Genomic DNA, 16,179 nt, shown 5'->3' on the forward strand with positions numbered 1-16,179 from the left:
TTTCCATCAACATACCTGTACGTCTCCAAAAGTGTCCATTTGGAGACTCCAAATGGTACCTTGCAAAAACGCCTAGGCATACCCACATATAAAATGGTGTAGAGAGCCCACCTTTTGAGATTTTGTTATGAAATTTGAAATGTAAGTTCTTAGGACTTGTTGCCTTTGTTTCATTCTGTCTGTAACCCCTTACCTCAAGGTAAAGGGTATGTTTCATAGATGTACATTTTATTTATTCTAGGCGAGGGTCAAAAATTATCAAAAGTTACAATAATTACTTAATCTACAGATTTCACCAGAAGAATTTACAGTGGATCTGACTATATGTAAAGAAACTAGAGAATGTCTGCTTTACAAAAGTGGTCTTATTTTGTCCATAGCACAAAGGGCTGAGGTACAGTTACAATTTCAATTTGGGTACGCCTTTTCAGGCGTTTTTCAGGCAAATCGCCAGGAATGTTAAGGGGTTAAATATATACACTATGGAAACATCTAGGTCATTTATTTGAAAAAAAACCCCTGATAATTGACATTTTGCATTCGCCAAAAGCGCACTGGAAACGTAGAATGACCCATGTGTGTGTACTCTACTTCACTTAAAACAAACTAGAACAAGCACTGCAAAAACAAGCACAGCAAAGAAAGAGGGATTCAGGGTGAGAGAGATGGGAGAGAGTGTTGATGGATGAAAGATGGATGGATGCAGTAGAACAAGGATAGGAATGACGAATGAGAGAGAAACAGGCAGCACGAGAGATGGAGGGATGAGAGAGTCAGAGAGTGATGGTTACTATAGTTGCTTACCATAGTGTTGCTTACCATAGTGTTTCTAATCTGCAGTGTTGATGTTGAAGTCCAGAACATAAAAGTTCCACTCCAGAGTCACACAGATTGTTGTAGGCCAGGTTCAGATGTGTGAGACGTGAGGATTGCGAGGACAGGGCAGAGGCCAGATGGAGACAACTCTTCTCTGTCAGCTTACACTTAGCCACCCTGGAACACAGGTGTTGAGAAGAATAGAGTGAGAGAGCATGAGAAAGAGAGGGATAGAGAGAGTAGATGTGGAAGAGAAAAGAGCATGTGATGTGTAAAAAGAAAGGGATGAAAAAAAGATTAAGAAGAAACCAGTCATGAAGAAAAGAGAGAAAGAAACAACATGCAGAGAGATGGAGGAGAGAAAGAGAAATAAGGGAGGTGAATTAGTGAGGGATGGAGGATGGAAGAATGCAATAGAATAAGTGGAAGAGGGAGAGAGATGGAGAGGGAGGGGAAGCGATATGCAACACAAGAGATAGAGGGATGAGGATGGAGAGAGTGAGTGAGAGAGAGAGAGAACATGCAGATACATAGGTGATGGAAAGAAGGATGGAACAAAATCAGCACAGCACGTAGAGAGGAATGGAGAAAGAGAGAGATTGTGCTGAGTGATGGAGATGCAGATACAACATGCAGACAGATGGAGGAAAGGATGGATGGAACATAATAATAATAATAATAGTTAGATTAACAACCATATTGAAACAAAAGTAATAATAATGAAATAAAATATTTAAAAAAAACATGAAATAAAGCATAAAATAGAAAAAAGTTAAAATCAATACATATAGTATATAGAAGAGAAGTAAAGTCCCCGAGGGGCAGTTTTTCCAAATTACTCCAACCTCCCGTAATATGGACCCAGCAAAGAGGAGGACACCTCAGGTTTTGTCAACAAGAAAATGGCACATTTGATGCAATGTTGATTAAATGCAACAGCCAATAATAAATCTTCAAGTTGCTCAAAACTTTGTTTGTAGTCTTAAGAGGGGGTTAGCATTCAAAACGAACTAGTTGGGGACTGTTTAAAAGTGTGAAAAGTTTATCAACCAATTAGTTTTACCAGAAATGTTCTAAGCTATGAGATAGGCGTCTGTCATTGGCTCCCATTATAGCCCCGTTGGCGCACGCAGCCAAGTAAAAGATGAATGGGAGCCTATTGGGCTAAATGGCTCAGCAGGGATTTGTGACGATTCTGTTCTCTGGTTTGTAAAGATGTGTGCACATTCTGTACCTTATCATGGAAGTTGTATTAGAAGTGAAGTTAAAGGTTCCTGACATGGCTTTGTTCTCCCAAAGACGTGTTAGTTTTGTCCTGCAACACGCTAGCATTCGGCTAATACCTGCTGGCTGAGGAATCTCTGCGACTATTCACGACCAGAGCTGACGAGAGACGTACTCTGACTGATCCTCCTAGCAGAGACATCTACGGTCACACACCTCAACCCCCACCACCGTCCAACATGTTAATTGAAGGTGCCCAAATTCTTAAGGATGAGCGCAGTCATTTCCTTTACCCCATGTACACATGCCGCTTTTCCACCACCTTAAATGCAATAAATAACAGGTGTCTGCAACAATCCTAACATAACTTTAAACACATCGACATCTGAAGTCAGACTTAAAACTACAAAACAAATGGCGTAGTGCCGTAAAGTCGATTGTCACGTGTTATGTCATTGCTATAGTTGAAATAAGGGTCATTTTCACGAATCTAACACTTGACAAGATGCAAACGTGTCGGCAAATGCTTTCACTTACTCATATCTATCGAACGCGACTTCATTGTTTCCAGGGAAAAAATCACACGGGCAGATAGTTATAAGAGAAGCGTACAGCCCCATTGGCACCCATTCATTATTTACTTGGCTGCGATAACATAGCTGCAGTGCCACTCCTGGCCACACCAGCTAGTTGTCGTTCTTGTACAAGATTCCATTTTCTTTGGTTTTACCCACCACTAGTTAGCTGCAAGCAGAGCTCTAACACAATTTGCCTTAATTTGTGTTAGCAACTAGCTACAACTACTGTTGAACCAATTCGAAGTCCTTCAACACACTGTTTGCAATCAAATGTGGGTCATTACTTTAAAAAACGAGGCATAAAGAACCTTGTAAATAATATATTTACAAGCTCTGACACCATACTTCCCTTGCAGTCTACCACACTACCTCTGATATCTGGAGCCTGCAGCCAGTAGGCTCAGACGACTTTGATGCTGTCGATTGATGATTGATTGATGATTGCTGTCGATCATGCAGCATTTTCATCCAGAGTCTATTGCGGTCTACATGCGCATGCAGATGTTGATGGAAAATCGAATGAGCTTAGTGACTGCCAGAAGGAGACTGACTGAGGGGAAGGGGCAAGGCACCCTTCTTCCTAGCGTCTGGGGCACGATTTCAAAATAAGCATTGTTTATTGATTTTTCAGAATTATTCGAGGGCCACAGACAAAAGGCTTGCGGGCCACTAATTGAGTATGGGGGCCGTATAGGAACAAAATACCTAAGAAGCAAAGAGAGGAGAGAAAGACAAAAACACTCCCTATAACACATTCACTACATGAAATTACACTTACCGTAGCATTTCCAATCTGCAGTGTTGATGTTGAAGTCCAGAACATAAAAGTTCCATTCCAGAGTCACACAAACCATTGATACTCAGGACCAGACAAGTGAGACGTGAGGAGTGTGAGGTCAGGACAGAGGCCAGATGGGAACAACACTTCTCTGTCAGCTTACAGTTAACCAGCCTGGAGCACACAAGCACACGTATGTAGGAATAAGAGATGGACAAGAACAACAACAACTAAGAGAGAGGGATAGAGAGAGAACATGAAGAGAGAGATGAGGGAGATGGGTGATGGATGCATTAGAACAAAGAAGTGGAGGAAAGAGAGGGGGAGGGGAGAGGAAGAGACAACATGCAACACAACAGATGGAGGAATGAGGATGGAGGGGGAGAGAGAGAGAGAGAGAGAGAAAGAACATGCATATGAATACAGGGATGGAAAGAAAAACAGTGACAGAGAGAGTAGGCCTGGACGATTTTTCGATTTCAATTTTAATCGCGATATCAACATTTTCTACGATTATAAATTAGACGTTCGATGCGCATTCAATTTTTTTTTTTTGTCCGATCGCGCTGTGTACTCTTATTTTGAAATCGCGCCCCAGGCGCTAGGAAGAAGCGTGCCATGCCCCGCCCCCTCAGTCTGATTCTCCGGGCTCCAGACAGTAGTGACTACGAGGGTGGCATCATAGATTGTAAGGTAGACTACAAGGGAAGGACGGTATCAGAGACTGTAAATAAATTATTTACAAAGTTATCTATGCCTCGTTTTTGAAAGTAATGCCCCACATTTGATTGCAAACAGTGTAGTGTGTTAGGACTTCGAATTGGTTTAGCAGTAGCTGTAGCTACTAGGACCGTCGGCTCGTATAGTGTGAGGACTTGAGTCGTGAGATATGAACTTTTAAATTGCGAAATCTTCTTGTGCAGTGTGAGCAGGAGCTTAATACCCACGACTAGGGCTGGGTAAAATAATCGAGTTAATCGATAATCGATCGAATCGAAGCGAAATTCACATAATCAATTCACAGGGCACAAAATCGATTTTTTTAAAATCTTTTTCTTTTTGTTCTTTTTTGTTTAATTAGGTCTTTGGAAAATGCCCAGTAGGTATTAGTCAATTAGGCCTAGGCCTACTTATTACAAATTAGCAATCTGTTAACACTGTCAAGCCACAGCCCTTTGACATTTTTATATAAAAATAGGCAACAGCATCTTTTGGGGTAAATCCTGGCACCAAGAAGGGAACAGATTGAATCGATCCTGAATTAATCGAATCGAATCGAATCATGATTAATCGATTCAAAAGCCCTAAGAATCTAAATCGAATTGATACAGGAACATGGCTGCGATACCCAGCCCTACCCACGACTGAAAATATCGCACAGTGTATGCCCGGCTTTAGGAAACTCAAGACATTCCAAGTCAGGAAGGATATTCTGACCCTAGTCTACCGTTCTCTGATAGAATCAGTCCTTACCTTCAATACATCCTCCTGGTACAATTTAATTGGCATTAGACACAAGAATAAACTTTCACGTATAGTGAACCAAGCCATCAAAATTACGGGCTCACCTCAAATCTCCCTATCTGAGCTGTACATTGGTGCAGTTGTCAGGAAAACTGATATGATCACAGAGGACCCCTCTCAACCCCTCCATCACTTCCAACTGCTTCCACCAAGTCGACGCTTCAGTGTTACTCTACCACTCAAAAACAGATATAAGAAGTCCTTCATCCCCTTATCTGTAGCCCTACTCAACAAAAGATGAACAATGACCAGCCTCAACATACATGTATTGTCTTGTCTTGTTATGTCCTGTTTTGTCAAGTCTTGTCTAATGTCTGTGAGAATGTCATGGCTGCGTAGCCAATAGCACACCAAATGATATATAATAATAATACACAACATGGCACACATATCGTCGCAGAGTGTTTGCCCCGTCAACCAAATCAGCTTTTGCGGAGTTAATTGTTCTCCGAGTGTTTCCCTGCTCAGTTGAAGTTCACGAATGCTGGAGATAATATTAATAACGGCGAATAGTGGTATAACAGATAACAGACAGCGCCAAGGAGGGAAAGGTACCCGGTTCACTACAGGCTACATGAAAGGTTAATCAAAGTTGTGCTGCGACAGTCACCACAAAGCCAGACAGAATGCACACAGAACGCGCGGATTTGCTGTGCCTGCATGGCTGAAGCCAGGTGCGTGGCCAATAGCACCAAAACATAATGTAATCAATGTAATCAATCAGGGTGATGCATATCGTCGCAGCTTTCGCGGAGTGTTTTCCCTGTCAACCAAATCAGCTTTCTCTCGTCTGTCCAGTTGAAGTTTGTAGCATACAAATGTAGGCTAAATGTAGTGAACTGGATCTTTGGCACTGTTCATCAGCCTAACTGTTCACCGCCCTATATATATATATATATATATATATAGGCCTATATATATATTTTTTAATCCACCCTTCGGAGGGATATCGTCGCAGCTTTCTCGGAGTTTATTGTTCTCCGAGTGTTTCCCTGTCAACAAATCACCCTTGTCTCGTCTGTCCAGTTGAAGTTTGTCAGTTAAAGCAAGCCTTTTGCTTAACAGCATGCGAAACACAGACTGGTTCTTCTAGCCTACTTTACAAATAATGAATGAATAATGAACGAGTGGAGAAATGAATAACGACGAAGAGTTTAATCGTAGGTAGCAGCCAGCGCCAAGGAGGGAAAGGTAGACCTATCCAGTTCATTACATTTAAGGTTAATCATGTTAACAGACCACAGTTAATCAAGGACATGGTAATTAGGCCCTATAAAAAAGACAGATATAATTTGGTTACAACTTCACTGTTTAATTCTCTGACCACACTAATGGTATCGCAGTAATTGCAGTCATGGGTGAGCGGTTAGGGCGTCAGACTTGCATCCCAGAGGTTGCCGGTTCGACTCCCGACTCGCCAGGTTGGTGGGGGGAGTAATCAACCAGTGCTCTCCCCCATCCTCCTCCATGACTGAGGTACCCTGAGCATGGTACCGTCCCACCGCACTGCTCCCCATGGGGCGCCACTGAGGGCTGCCCCCTTGCAAGGGTGAGGCATAAATGCAATTTCGTTGTGTGCAGTGTTCACTTGTGTGCTGTGGAGTGCTGTGTCACAATGACAATGGGAGTTGGAGTTTCCCAATGGGCTTTCAATGGTGTATAAACCTGCATAAATGACACCACATCATCACACAAATAGGCTATCTAATGTGTCTAAAAACAAACTGAACGTCCTTGGCGGAGGTCTGCACACTCTGGGTGCATTTCTAGTTATTATTACATTGATTGGTAAAAATGGTGAGTGACTGGTAGATTTTAAAATGTACCTGCCACAGTAACTGGTGGGAAAAAACCTTTAGTTTCACCCCTGGCACACACCCACACCCACACCCACACACACACACCCACACCCACACCCACACACACACACACACACACTACATGAAATGTTATGTACCGTAGTGTTTCCAATCTGCAGTATTGGTGTTGAAGTCCAGAACATAAAAGTTCCACTCCAGAGTCAAACAGCTCATTGACAGTCAGATCCAGGCATGTAAGATGTGAGGAGTGTGAGGTCAGGACAGAGGCCAGATGGGAACAACTCCTCTTTGTCAGCTTACACTTAAGCAGCCTGGAAAACACACACACACACACACACACACACACACACACACACACACACACACACACACACACACACACACACACACACACACACACACGCATACACACACGCATACACACAAAATTAGAAAGAAAGAAGGAAATAAGTGAAATGGCTTGAGGAAGGACAGAGAAGACTATGAAGATGATGAGAGAGAAGATAGAAGACCTCCCATTTATAAACAAAATATTAAAATTATTTTGTATTTAAACAACGTAACTAATACCTTGCAGTGAAACTGCTCTAAATAATAGGTGACAAAGTTTTGCCGCTCAGCCTAATGCCGCCATTGACACAATTGACCATAATACTGGCCAACCGCCAGGAATCTTGGGTGGGACTATCCGGCCATCTCTTATAATGGTTCAAAACATACATCATAGGAAGACAATTTTTTGTTGCCATTGGAGAACACGTTTCCAACAAATATGATGTGCCCTTTGGAGTTGCTCAGGGTAGTAGCCTGGGCCCTCTTCTCTTTTCTCTATATATGCTGCCTCTGGCCTCCGCCATTAGAGAGCACAACATTGACTTTCATAGCTATGCCGATGATAAACAATTATATATCTCTATTGAGTACAGAGGTTGCACAAGGCTTTTAAATAGTCTGTTATTTTGATGGACAGGGTCGAAAAAATCCATTATTGCCTATTTTTTATCTGTCGTCTCATTTCTCAATGTGGGGAGTCAACTGAAAGCAAACCACTGTGAATACACCCCCTTTGACTCGACATTCACTTTCAGGATCGAGTCCATTTTGCAGTTACTGCTTATCATCAAGTCACTTTCTCTTTCTGCCCCTCTCTCTCGTCTAATTGCATTGCTTAAAGAAACTGCAGATCTCTCTCACTGTCGTGTGTCTGATGTTCAGGGCTTTGGTCACTCACCACAAGCACTTTTTTAAACAGATGCGTGCAGGGCTTTATCCAACAGATCTCACCCACTGTTTTTTGCTCTATTTCTGATCAACGTAACGATTGTAATACAAAGGCAAAGTGAAATAATATTTGCGTTGAGATCACCGTGGGGCTCAATTAACTTGGGGTGCATGATAAACAGCTGTTCATGTCAGCTAGATGAGACACGCTGCACTACGGTTGGCCGAGACGAGCATCTCGCCGCACTAAATGAACCATAAATGCATTTTTTGTGTTATGTTATGGAGCTATAGTGCCATACAGTCGGTGTGATCTAAACTAATAGCGCACTAATACAGTGTACTCAGACAGTAAATACATCAACTAAACCAACATAAACAACTTCGAGACTCATTTTTGTACGTGATTGTATTCTCAAACACTTCAGCTATGGTTGTGCAAGGTGTTTCAAATCAAGTCAATTCATGAGTGCGGTGAGCACTCTGAGAAACCATGCCCAATCAATCGAGCCCTATGTTGATCTCGCACAACGGCAGCATCCCAGATAGCTACCACACCACAAGGTGAGGGGCTACAGAGAGAGCTTTGCTTTGCACAAACTTTTGACTGCAAATTTTGTCATTTATGTCCATCACAGAGCTCCCAAAATCACACATGCTGTGCATTGAAGGGTGTAGATTCGAAATAACATTTGAACGCAAAACATATTTTTACGTTGTTGGTATACAATGTATCGGCGTGAAAAACGTATTATTACGTCGGTACTCATTGTGTTAAGAATGATATATAAGTTAAGCTAGGGGAAAGCATATGGGAACAGCTTTGTCTTGAATGTGAAGGTGAAGGTGTTTGGATGAAGGTGTTTGACGGTGTTTGGATCGGAAAGGAGGTTTTATCTGTTTATCTGTCACTCTGGACTGTATCAAAAGTAGGGGTGGGCATAGATAATTTTTTTTAATCTAGATTAATCTCACTGTAATTATGAAATTAATCTAGATTAATCTAGATTAATCTATATCAAAATGGCTCATTCAGAATAAGCACGCTAGCGAAATAATGCCGAAAAAAACCTTGGGGTTTCTTAAGACAGATGGCGCATTACACCAGAGCTCATCTTTTTTTTCCAAAATGCATCACATTTTCAAAAAATAGTCATGTTGATACTTGGTGATGAAACAAAATGTGTTAAGTGTGTCCAATATGTTAGGAAGCATTTACAGTTATAATATAAATAAATATATACATTTCAAAATGAACAGCGCTATAAGTTGTAGAGGCAAATACAGATAAATCTATCAAGCATTTAGGCTATTTAAACAAAATGACCTCAACAATTCAGCATTTCTAATGGGCAGAGAGAGAGAGAGAGAGAGAGAGAGAGAGAGAGAGAGAGAGAGAGAGTGCCACTGACTGTAAAAAAGAGCAGCGGCTCCTTTAAGAGAGGGAGGAGTTCTGCGCGCACTAGGCACAGCAGCCCTCAGAAAAGCCAGGCTACCGGCTATCTAGAACCTACAGCACTGGCACACGGCGATTTGACCTAAACCTGCCAGTTGTTCTCAGAGTTAGAATGCCAGAGGAGTTACAACTCAAAAGGAATTCAGTTTGCAAAAAAATAAAATAAAAAATCAAGCGCGACAACCGCGATAATTATTACCGTTTGACATGAGAATATCTCACGGAGTCGCAAATGTGCGCGATTGCAACACAAACATTCAGGAGAGTAGATATTGACAGTTTCAGTTTGACAACCTTCAAAATGCATATCACACGGAATGTTTTACAATTATGGCACAGGCAAGATTTCTGGAAGTTCTTTAGGCTATGTGTTCCATGCAATGCCTGAGGAAATGTAGGCTATGTCGGGCTGGTAGCCAACTCACACACAATAATGTCTCTATGCTTCACCTCAAACAATAACGTCTCTTTAGTCTACCACTTGTGAAAAAGCACTCAAACAACACCTACCACGGCAGAGGGATTAATGTTTTCAGCATGCAAACACTTCATATTTAGTAGGTCTGCTGAAGCAACAGATGGAAAGGAGAAACGGCTGGAGCGCAGTCTGAAAGCGTCTGTCAATTAATTGCAATGGTGACGTGCATACCCAAACTCCAAACCTATATTTTGAGAATAGATTAACGTGCAATATTTTCTTTATCGCGCGATAAGAGCCTCACATTGTCGCAGCACGTTAACGCCGATAACGGCCCACCACTAATCAAAAGCTAAAATGCAGGCTCAAATAGACAGGCACAAATGCACGATAGAAATGCCCTTGTGTATGCTGGAAAGAGAACATTTGGCTATTACATGAAAACTTATAAAAAGGATAAGTGGTCTCTGATTTGGGAACAACTGTCGACAGGTACATAATCACGTCACAGTTGTCAGCAGATTGGTACCAGAAGTGAAGTTGCCGCCTATCACAGAACAATTTGAATCAAACTTAGGTCATTTTACCAATATGAAAATCGTTTGTAATTTTACAAGCAGTGCCGACAGATGCTTTTACACCAAAACATCAGCAGACTGCTGGCAAATTATGCTGCTGCATAATTCAGGCTCCGAAATGTATTTCACTCTGGTTACTACTGTTGACATTTGCCCCAGTGCTAGGACTGCACGATTATGAAAAAAAATCATAATCACGATTATTTGGGTCAAAATCGGAATCACGATTATTAACACATTCAATACCAGCCGTTTTTTGGAATTCAACCGTAGACTCCCAGACAATTTCATCATTTTATGTCATTTTTTGAAAACCCACCGAATATTTTGTCTTCAACCCACAGGCACATGTCAGGGCTTGTTTGAAAGCCCAAAGACTCAGCTGTCTGTATATTTTTACGGTTTGTTTCTAGCTTGTTTCATTCCGAAGTTATTTCACTTTAAGCACGCACTGGTTTAGGTAAAAATAGCGATTTTGAACATTCGAACTGAGATAAAGCCTTTTTTGTCAGGGGTGCGCTCTGACTCTCCGAGTTTAAATTGCGGGTCTAAATGCATTTTCTTGCCCAAAGAACAACTCCAGTACCTTCCAAGTAAACTACTTTGATGCAAAAATCACCTGGTCAGGCAGTTCAGAGCATCTGAAATGCTAGCTAGCTAATGTCACTTGACTGGCAGTTTTCGTTCAGTAGATAAAAGTAGACGTGCCAAAGTACTCACCCAAAAGAAGGTTAGTTCCTGCTGTGTTGCATGCTGTTTTTCATTACAACCTTCCATTTTACACCTATCCTGATGGCAGCAAAACTCCTTATCCTTCCATCATATGTTTGGGAACAGGCTAGCTAGCGAGGGTTGTGCTGACAGGACATGGTTTGTTTTGATGGTCTAGGAAGTAAATGGAGACGTGACGTGACGTGATCAAGAAGTGGTCGGAGACGGTTTGATTCGCTATTAATAAAACTCAAATACTGTGTGTAATAAAATGCACAGATTATGAAATATCCAGATCCTGACTTTGTAGGAGTTTTGACTTTGTAGGTGTTTTCATGATCTATGTCAGTTCTGTTCATCACATTATTACGAAAATCACACAGAATGTGAATTAGAATGTGTAGATTCAGAATCCAATAAAAAAAAAGTAAAAGCGTAATTATACGGTTTGGGAGCCAACGCATGGGAGGCAAAACGTATTTGTACGTGACTTGGTAGTGAATGTGTTAATCATGATTTCCGATTTTTTGCAGAATTTTATTTTAAAATGAAATATAACCAAGAATGAATTATTTGCGGGATGAACAAAATGAAACTGAATTGTAATAATTATGCAATAGCATGAAACTTGGGTGGACATATTTCTGGCCAGAAACACCTGTCTGTCAGTATGTTCTAGCCTCAAGGATACTCGAAGGCACGTCACTATTGTCACGATTAAATCCTGATTGAAATCACGATTTCAATATCACGATTAAATCACGATTTTCTATCATTTTCGATTAATTGTGCAGCCCTACCCAGTACCATACTAGTACAGAGTTTCCTACTATGCACTAAAGACATAATATGAGACACGGCAACGGTCATTGACTTCAGGGACAACCCCCTTCCTGCTTTGACCACTACTATCAAGTACCTGGGTAGTACTTGATTGACTAGATTGACAACAATGTAAATTTTATTATCAACACAGAACACAATGCAAAAAAGGCCAACGTCTCTTTTGTCTACGTAAGCTAGCCAAATGCAATGTGGACAGAATCATTTTTACAGGTCCTACATTGAATTGTTAAATCATGTTCTAAAACGTATTGGTTCAAGAACCTCAGCGTGAAAGCCAAAAACTTCCTCGCCAAAATTCAGTGGCAAAATCTATGAAGATAAAGAAGGTGCTGTGACTCATTGATACACATTTTTTTCCGGTGTTTTCTGCACTGCCCTTAGAAGGACTAGTGAGAGTAACCACCAGAAGTCACGAGAAGAAATTTTCGTGCGAACCTGATACTTTCTCTTGTGCACCACATACTTTCTTGTGCGCAAGCAAAACTTTCTTGTTTCTTTACAGTTTAAGGTACGCATACACCTCACATGTCATTACTCTCACATGTCATTTTAAGGGCTCGGTAGGTCTGCAGCTATGCGGCATTTCTGTCCTTTTCATGAACTTTTCTGTCACAGGTCTTTGTAGTGAATGCCTCGCAGCTTCCCCATTCGCCAAGTAGACTACCCATACAAATCATTGACCAGAGTTTATTATTCACACACACACACACACACACACACACACACACACACACACACACACACACACACACACACACACACACACACACACACACACACACACACACACACACCAGAACAGTGTGTTACTTACTGTGCAGATGTGGATGATGTGACCACTGGCACCAGCTTCTGAAGAACATCATCAGGGCTGAGGAGTTCAGTTTGATCTTTCTCTGGTGTCTTTATGTACGTCTGCAGGTCAAACCTATCCAGCTGCTCTTCTGACATCTTCAGTCTAAACATGTCAGTCTTCCACTCTCCTGGTAAGAGCATCTCTACAGACAGCCATTCTTCCTCCCTGTCAATGTGCTCCACTACAGTATGCTGATTCAGCTCATTCAAGCAATAGAACAGGTTGATCCTTCTGTCTGAACTACTCTCACCTCTGAACATGTTGATCATTCTATTTGAACTACTCTGACCTCTTATCTTCTCTTTGACATACTGTACTGTCTGCACTGAGCTCTGTGATTGGCTACTGGTCTTTGGCAGTAGGTGTTTTAGGTGGGTCTGATTGGACTCCAGTGAGAGGCCCAGAAGGAAGCGGAGGAAAAGGTCCAGGTGTCCATTCCTACTCTGTAAGGCCAGAAGCACTGCAGTCTTGTGCAAATCATGAAGTGTTGCAGCTCTGAACAGAGCAGAGAGCTGAGAGGTTTGCTGTTGAGACATGGTTCTGTCTTTGCTGATGAAGCAGAGAAACACATATAAAGCTGCCAGGAACTCCTGGATGCTCAGATGCACAAAGCTGAACACCCTCCCCTTGTAAACATCCTTCTCCTCCCTGAAGATCTGAGTGCACACCCCTGAGTACACTGATGCTTCAGTGACATCAATGCCAGCCTCTCTCAGGTCTTCGTCATAGAAAATCAGGTTGCCCTTCTCCAGCTGCTGAAATGCCAGTTTCCCCAGTTTGGAAATGATCTCTTCTTCAGTCTCTTTTCTCTCTGTGTACTTGCTATTTTTAATGCTAGTCTGAATTATGAGAAAGCGGCTGTACATTTGAGTCATAGTCCTTGGCATTTCAGCTTTGTCTGATTCTTCTGATGTTCTCTCTGCAACGATGGCTGCAATCCAGCAGAAGACTGGAATGTGGCACATAATGTAGAGGCTCCTGGATGACTTCAGGTGTCTGATGATTCTGTTGGCCAGATTCTCATCACTGATTCTCTTCCCAAAGTACTCCTCTTTCTGTGGATTGTTGAATCCCCGTATTTCTGTCACCTGGTCCATACACTTCTGTGGGATCTGACTGGCAGCTGCTGGCCGGGTGGTGATCCAGAGGAGAGCAGAGGGAAGCAAATTCCCCTGGATGAGGTTTGTCAGCAACATGTCGACTGAGACCTGCTCTGTCACATCAAAACACTTTGAACTGTGTCTGAACTGCAGAGGAAGTCGACACTCGTCCAGACCATCAAAGACAAACATTACTCTGTTCTTTGAACTGGTGAGTATTTCTTCTGCTTTTATCTTGGAGTAAAAGTGCTGGATAAGAGCCACTAGACTGAGTTTCTTCTCCTTCATCAGGTTCAGCTCCCGGAAAAGAAAAGGAAATATGAAGTGGACATCCTGATTGGCTTTCCCTTCAGCCCAGTCTAGAATGAACTTCTGCACAGAGACCGTTTTTCCGATACCAGCCACTCCCTTAGTCAGCACTGATCTGATGGGTTTGTCTTGTCCAGATCCAGGTTTAAAGATGTCATTGCATTTGACTGCTCTCTCTAGTTCTTCTTCTCTCCAGGAAGCTCTCTCTATCTGTCTGACCTCGTGTTCATCATTGAACTCTCTCCTCCCCCTATCTGTGATGTAGACATCTGTGTAGACCTTATTCAGATCTGTGGAGTTTCCCTGATCTATGCTGCCCTCAATCAGACACTGAAACCTCTTCTGCAGATGAGACTTGTGGTTCTGCTGCATTTCCCGCACATGATGGATTTGCTGTCTGAGAGTAACAGGAATTGATGTCAAGTAAAATATTTTGATGGTAATTAATGAAATCTAATGACACACACACACACACACACACACACACACACACACACACACACACACACACACACACACACACACACACACACACCTGTGATCATTGAGCTGGCAATGTCCTGAAAGTGTGAGTTCTGGTTTCTTCAAGGGCTCACAAGGGCTTGCTACAGCAGAGTGGCAATCCTCAACCCGGGCAGAGCTGTGTGAAACACACACACACACACACACACACACACACACACACACACACACACACACACACACACACACACACACACACACACACACACGTTAACACCATTGTGTGTGTGTGTGTGTGTGTGTGTGTGTGTGTGTGTGTGTGTGTGTGTGTGTGTGTGTGTGTGTGTGTGTGTGTGTGTGTGTGAGTGCGTGCGTGCGTGAGTGCGTGCGTGGGTGTGCGTGTGTGCGTGTGTGTGTGCGTGTGTGTGTATGAGATGTAAATATATTACTGATCTTACTGTTCAGATATGGAATCTCCTCTTTTAAAAGCAGGGCCTAAATCCATTGACAGATCACTCTTCATAGACACACAGGTGGGTGCATGAGAGGGTGGTCGCCTATTTATAATAAAAATAGACAATATGTATTGTTATTAGTGCAATATCACCATAGACCATGGTTTCAAAACACAACAAAAAATAAAAAAAATAATAAAATAATAATTAAGAAATAAAATAAGGAAAAAAGACTGATGGAGAAAATAAAGTATTAATGAATGAATTATGATTTTCTTTGACATCTTCAGTTCATATATATAAAATAAATGACTGAGCTTCATATAAACCCCACCACATACGTAAATAAAAAAACCCCAAAGAGTCAGGGGTCCGTATCTCGAAAGCGTCTTTGCTAACGACGGTAGCAACGTCCTTCGTAAGAGCGACTCAACTCTCTCTCGACAGCGACGCTCACCACTAAATCCAAGGGAACGGTAAGACGGTCTTAAGACGGTCTTAAGATGGTTAGCAACGGCAAGAATCGAGACACGGACCCCAGGATAGCACAATAAAACTCAGACAAAAGTTAAGTAAAGCTAAATTAAGTGAACTCAATGAACAACTGAAGAAAAGAAACGGTGAGGGGGGTTCTAAAACATTGCAGACAATTCAGAAAAGAGGCAGATTTTAGTTTAGACTGTGATTGACAGGCTTGGGTGGTGACGTGCGTAGATTGGGTCACGTGGTGATTCGTTTTAGTACAGTCAATCCGGAAAGTATTCACAGCGCTTCACTTTTTTCACATTTTATTATCTTACAGCCTTATTCCAAATGCTACAAATTAATCTCTGTTGTCAAAATCCTACACAAATTATTCCATTATGACCATGTGAAAAACAAGTTGTCTTGACAGTTTTTAAAATTTATACAAAATAAAAAACAAAGAAATCATATTTACAAAAGTATTCACAGCCTTTGTTTAATACTTTGTAGAACCACCTTTGACAGCAAGTACATTCATCTTTTCATTTCGAAATGAAAAGGG

At 41.8% G+C, this 16,179-nt stretch overlaps 1 protein-coding gene across 3 annotated transcripts in view; it reads right to left on the bottom strand.

The window, feature by feature from the left end:
• LOC134459952 (NACHT, LRR and PYD domains-containing protein 3-like) overlaps positions 1–16,179 on the bottom strand; it is a 57,035-nt gene that overhangs the window by 20,011 nt on the left and 20,845 nt on the right. For 2 of the 3 annotated variants that reach the window (XM_063212463.1, XM_063212461.1), the window contains exons 4-8: positions 14,771–14,875; positions 12,785–14,632; positions 6,878–7,051; positions 3,397–3,570; positions 820–993 (exon numbers count right to left, since the gene is read on the bottom strand). In XM_063212463.1, coding sequence (XP_063068533.1) covers positions 820–993; positions 3,397–3,570; positions 6,878–7,051; positions 12,785–14,632; positions 14,771–14,875 — 2,475 coding nt within the window. Of the gene's footprint in view, positions 1–819; positions 994–3,396; positions 3,571–6,877; positions 7,052–12,784; positions 14,633–14,770; positions 14,876–15,155; positions 15,255–16,179 lie in introns of all 3 variants that reach the window. The other variant, XM_063212462.1, reaches the window with a different exon arrangement.

The sequence above is a fragment of the Engraulis encrasicolus genome, chromosome 12 (genome assembly GCF_034702125.1).
Source record: "Engraulis encrasicolus isolate BLACKSEA-1 chromosome 12, IST_EnEncr_1.0, whole genome shotgun sequence".
NCBI classification, from domain to species: Eukaryota; Metazoa; Chordata; class Actinopteri; order Clupeiformes; family Engraulidae; genus Engraulis; species Engraulis encrasicolus.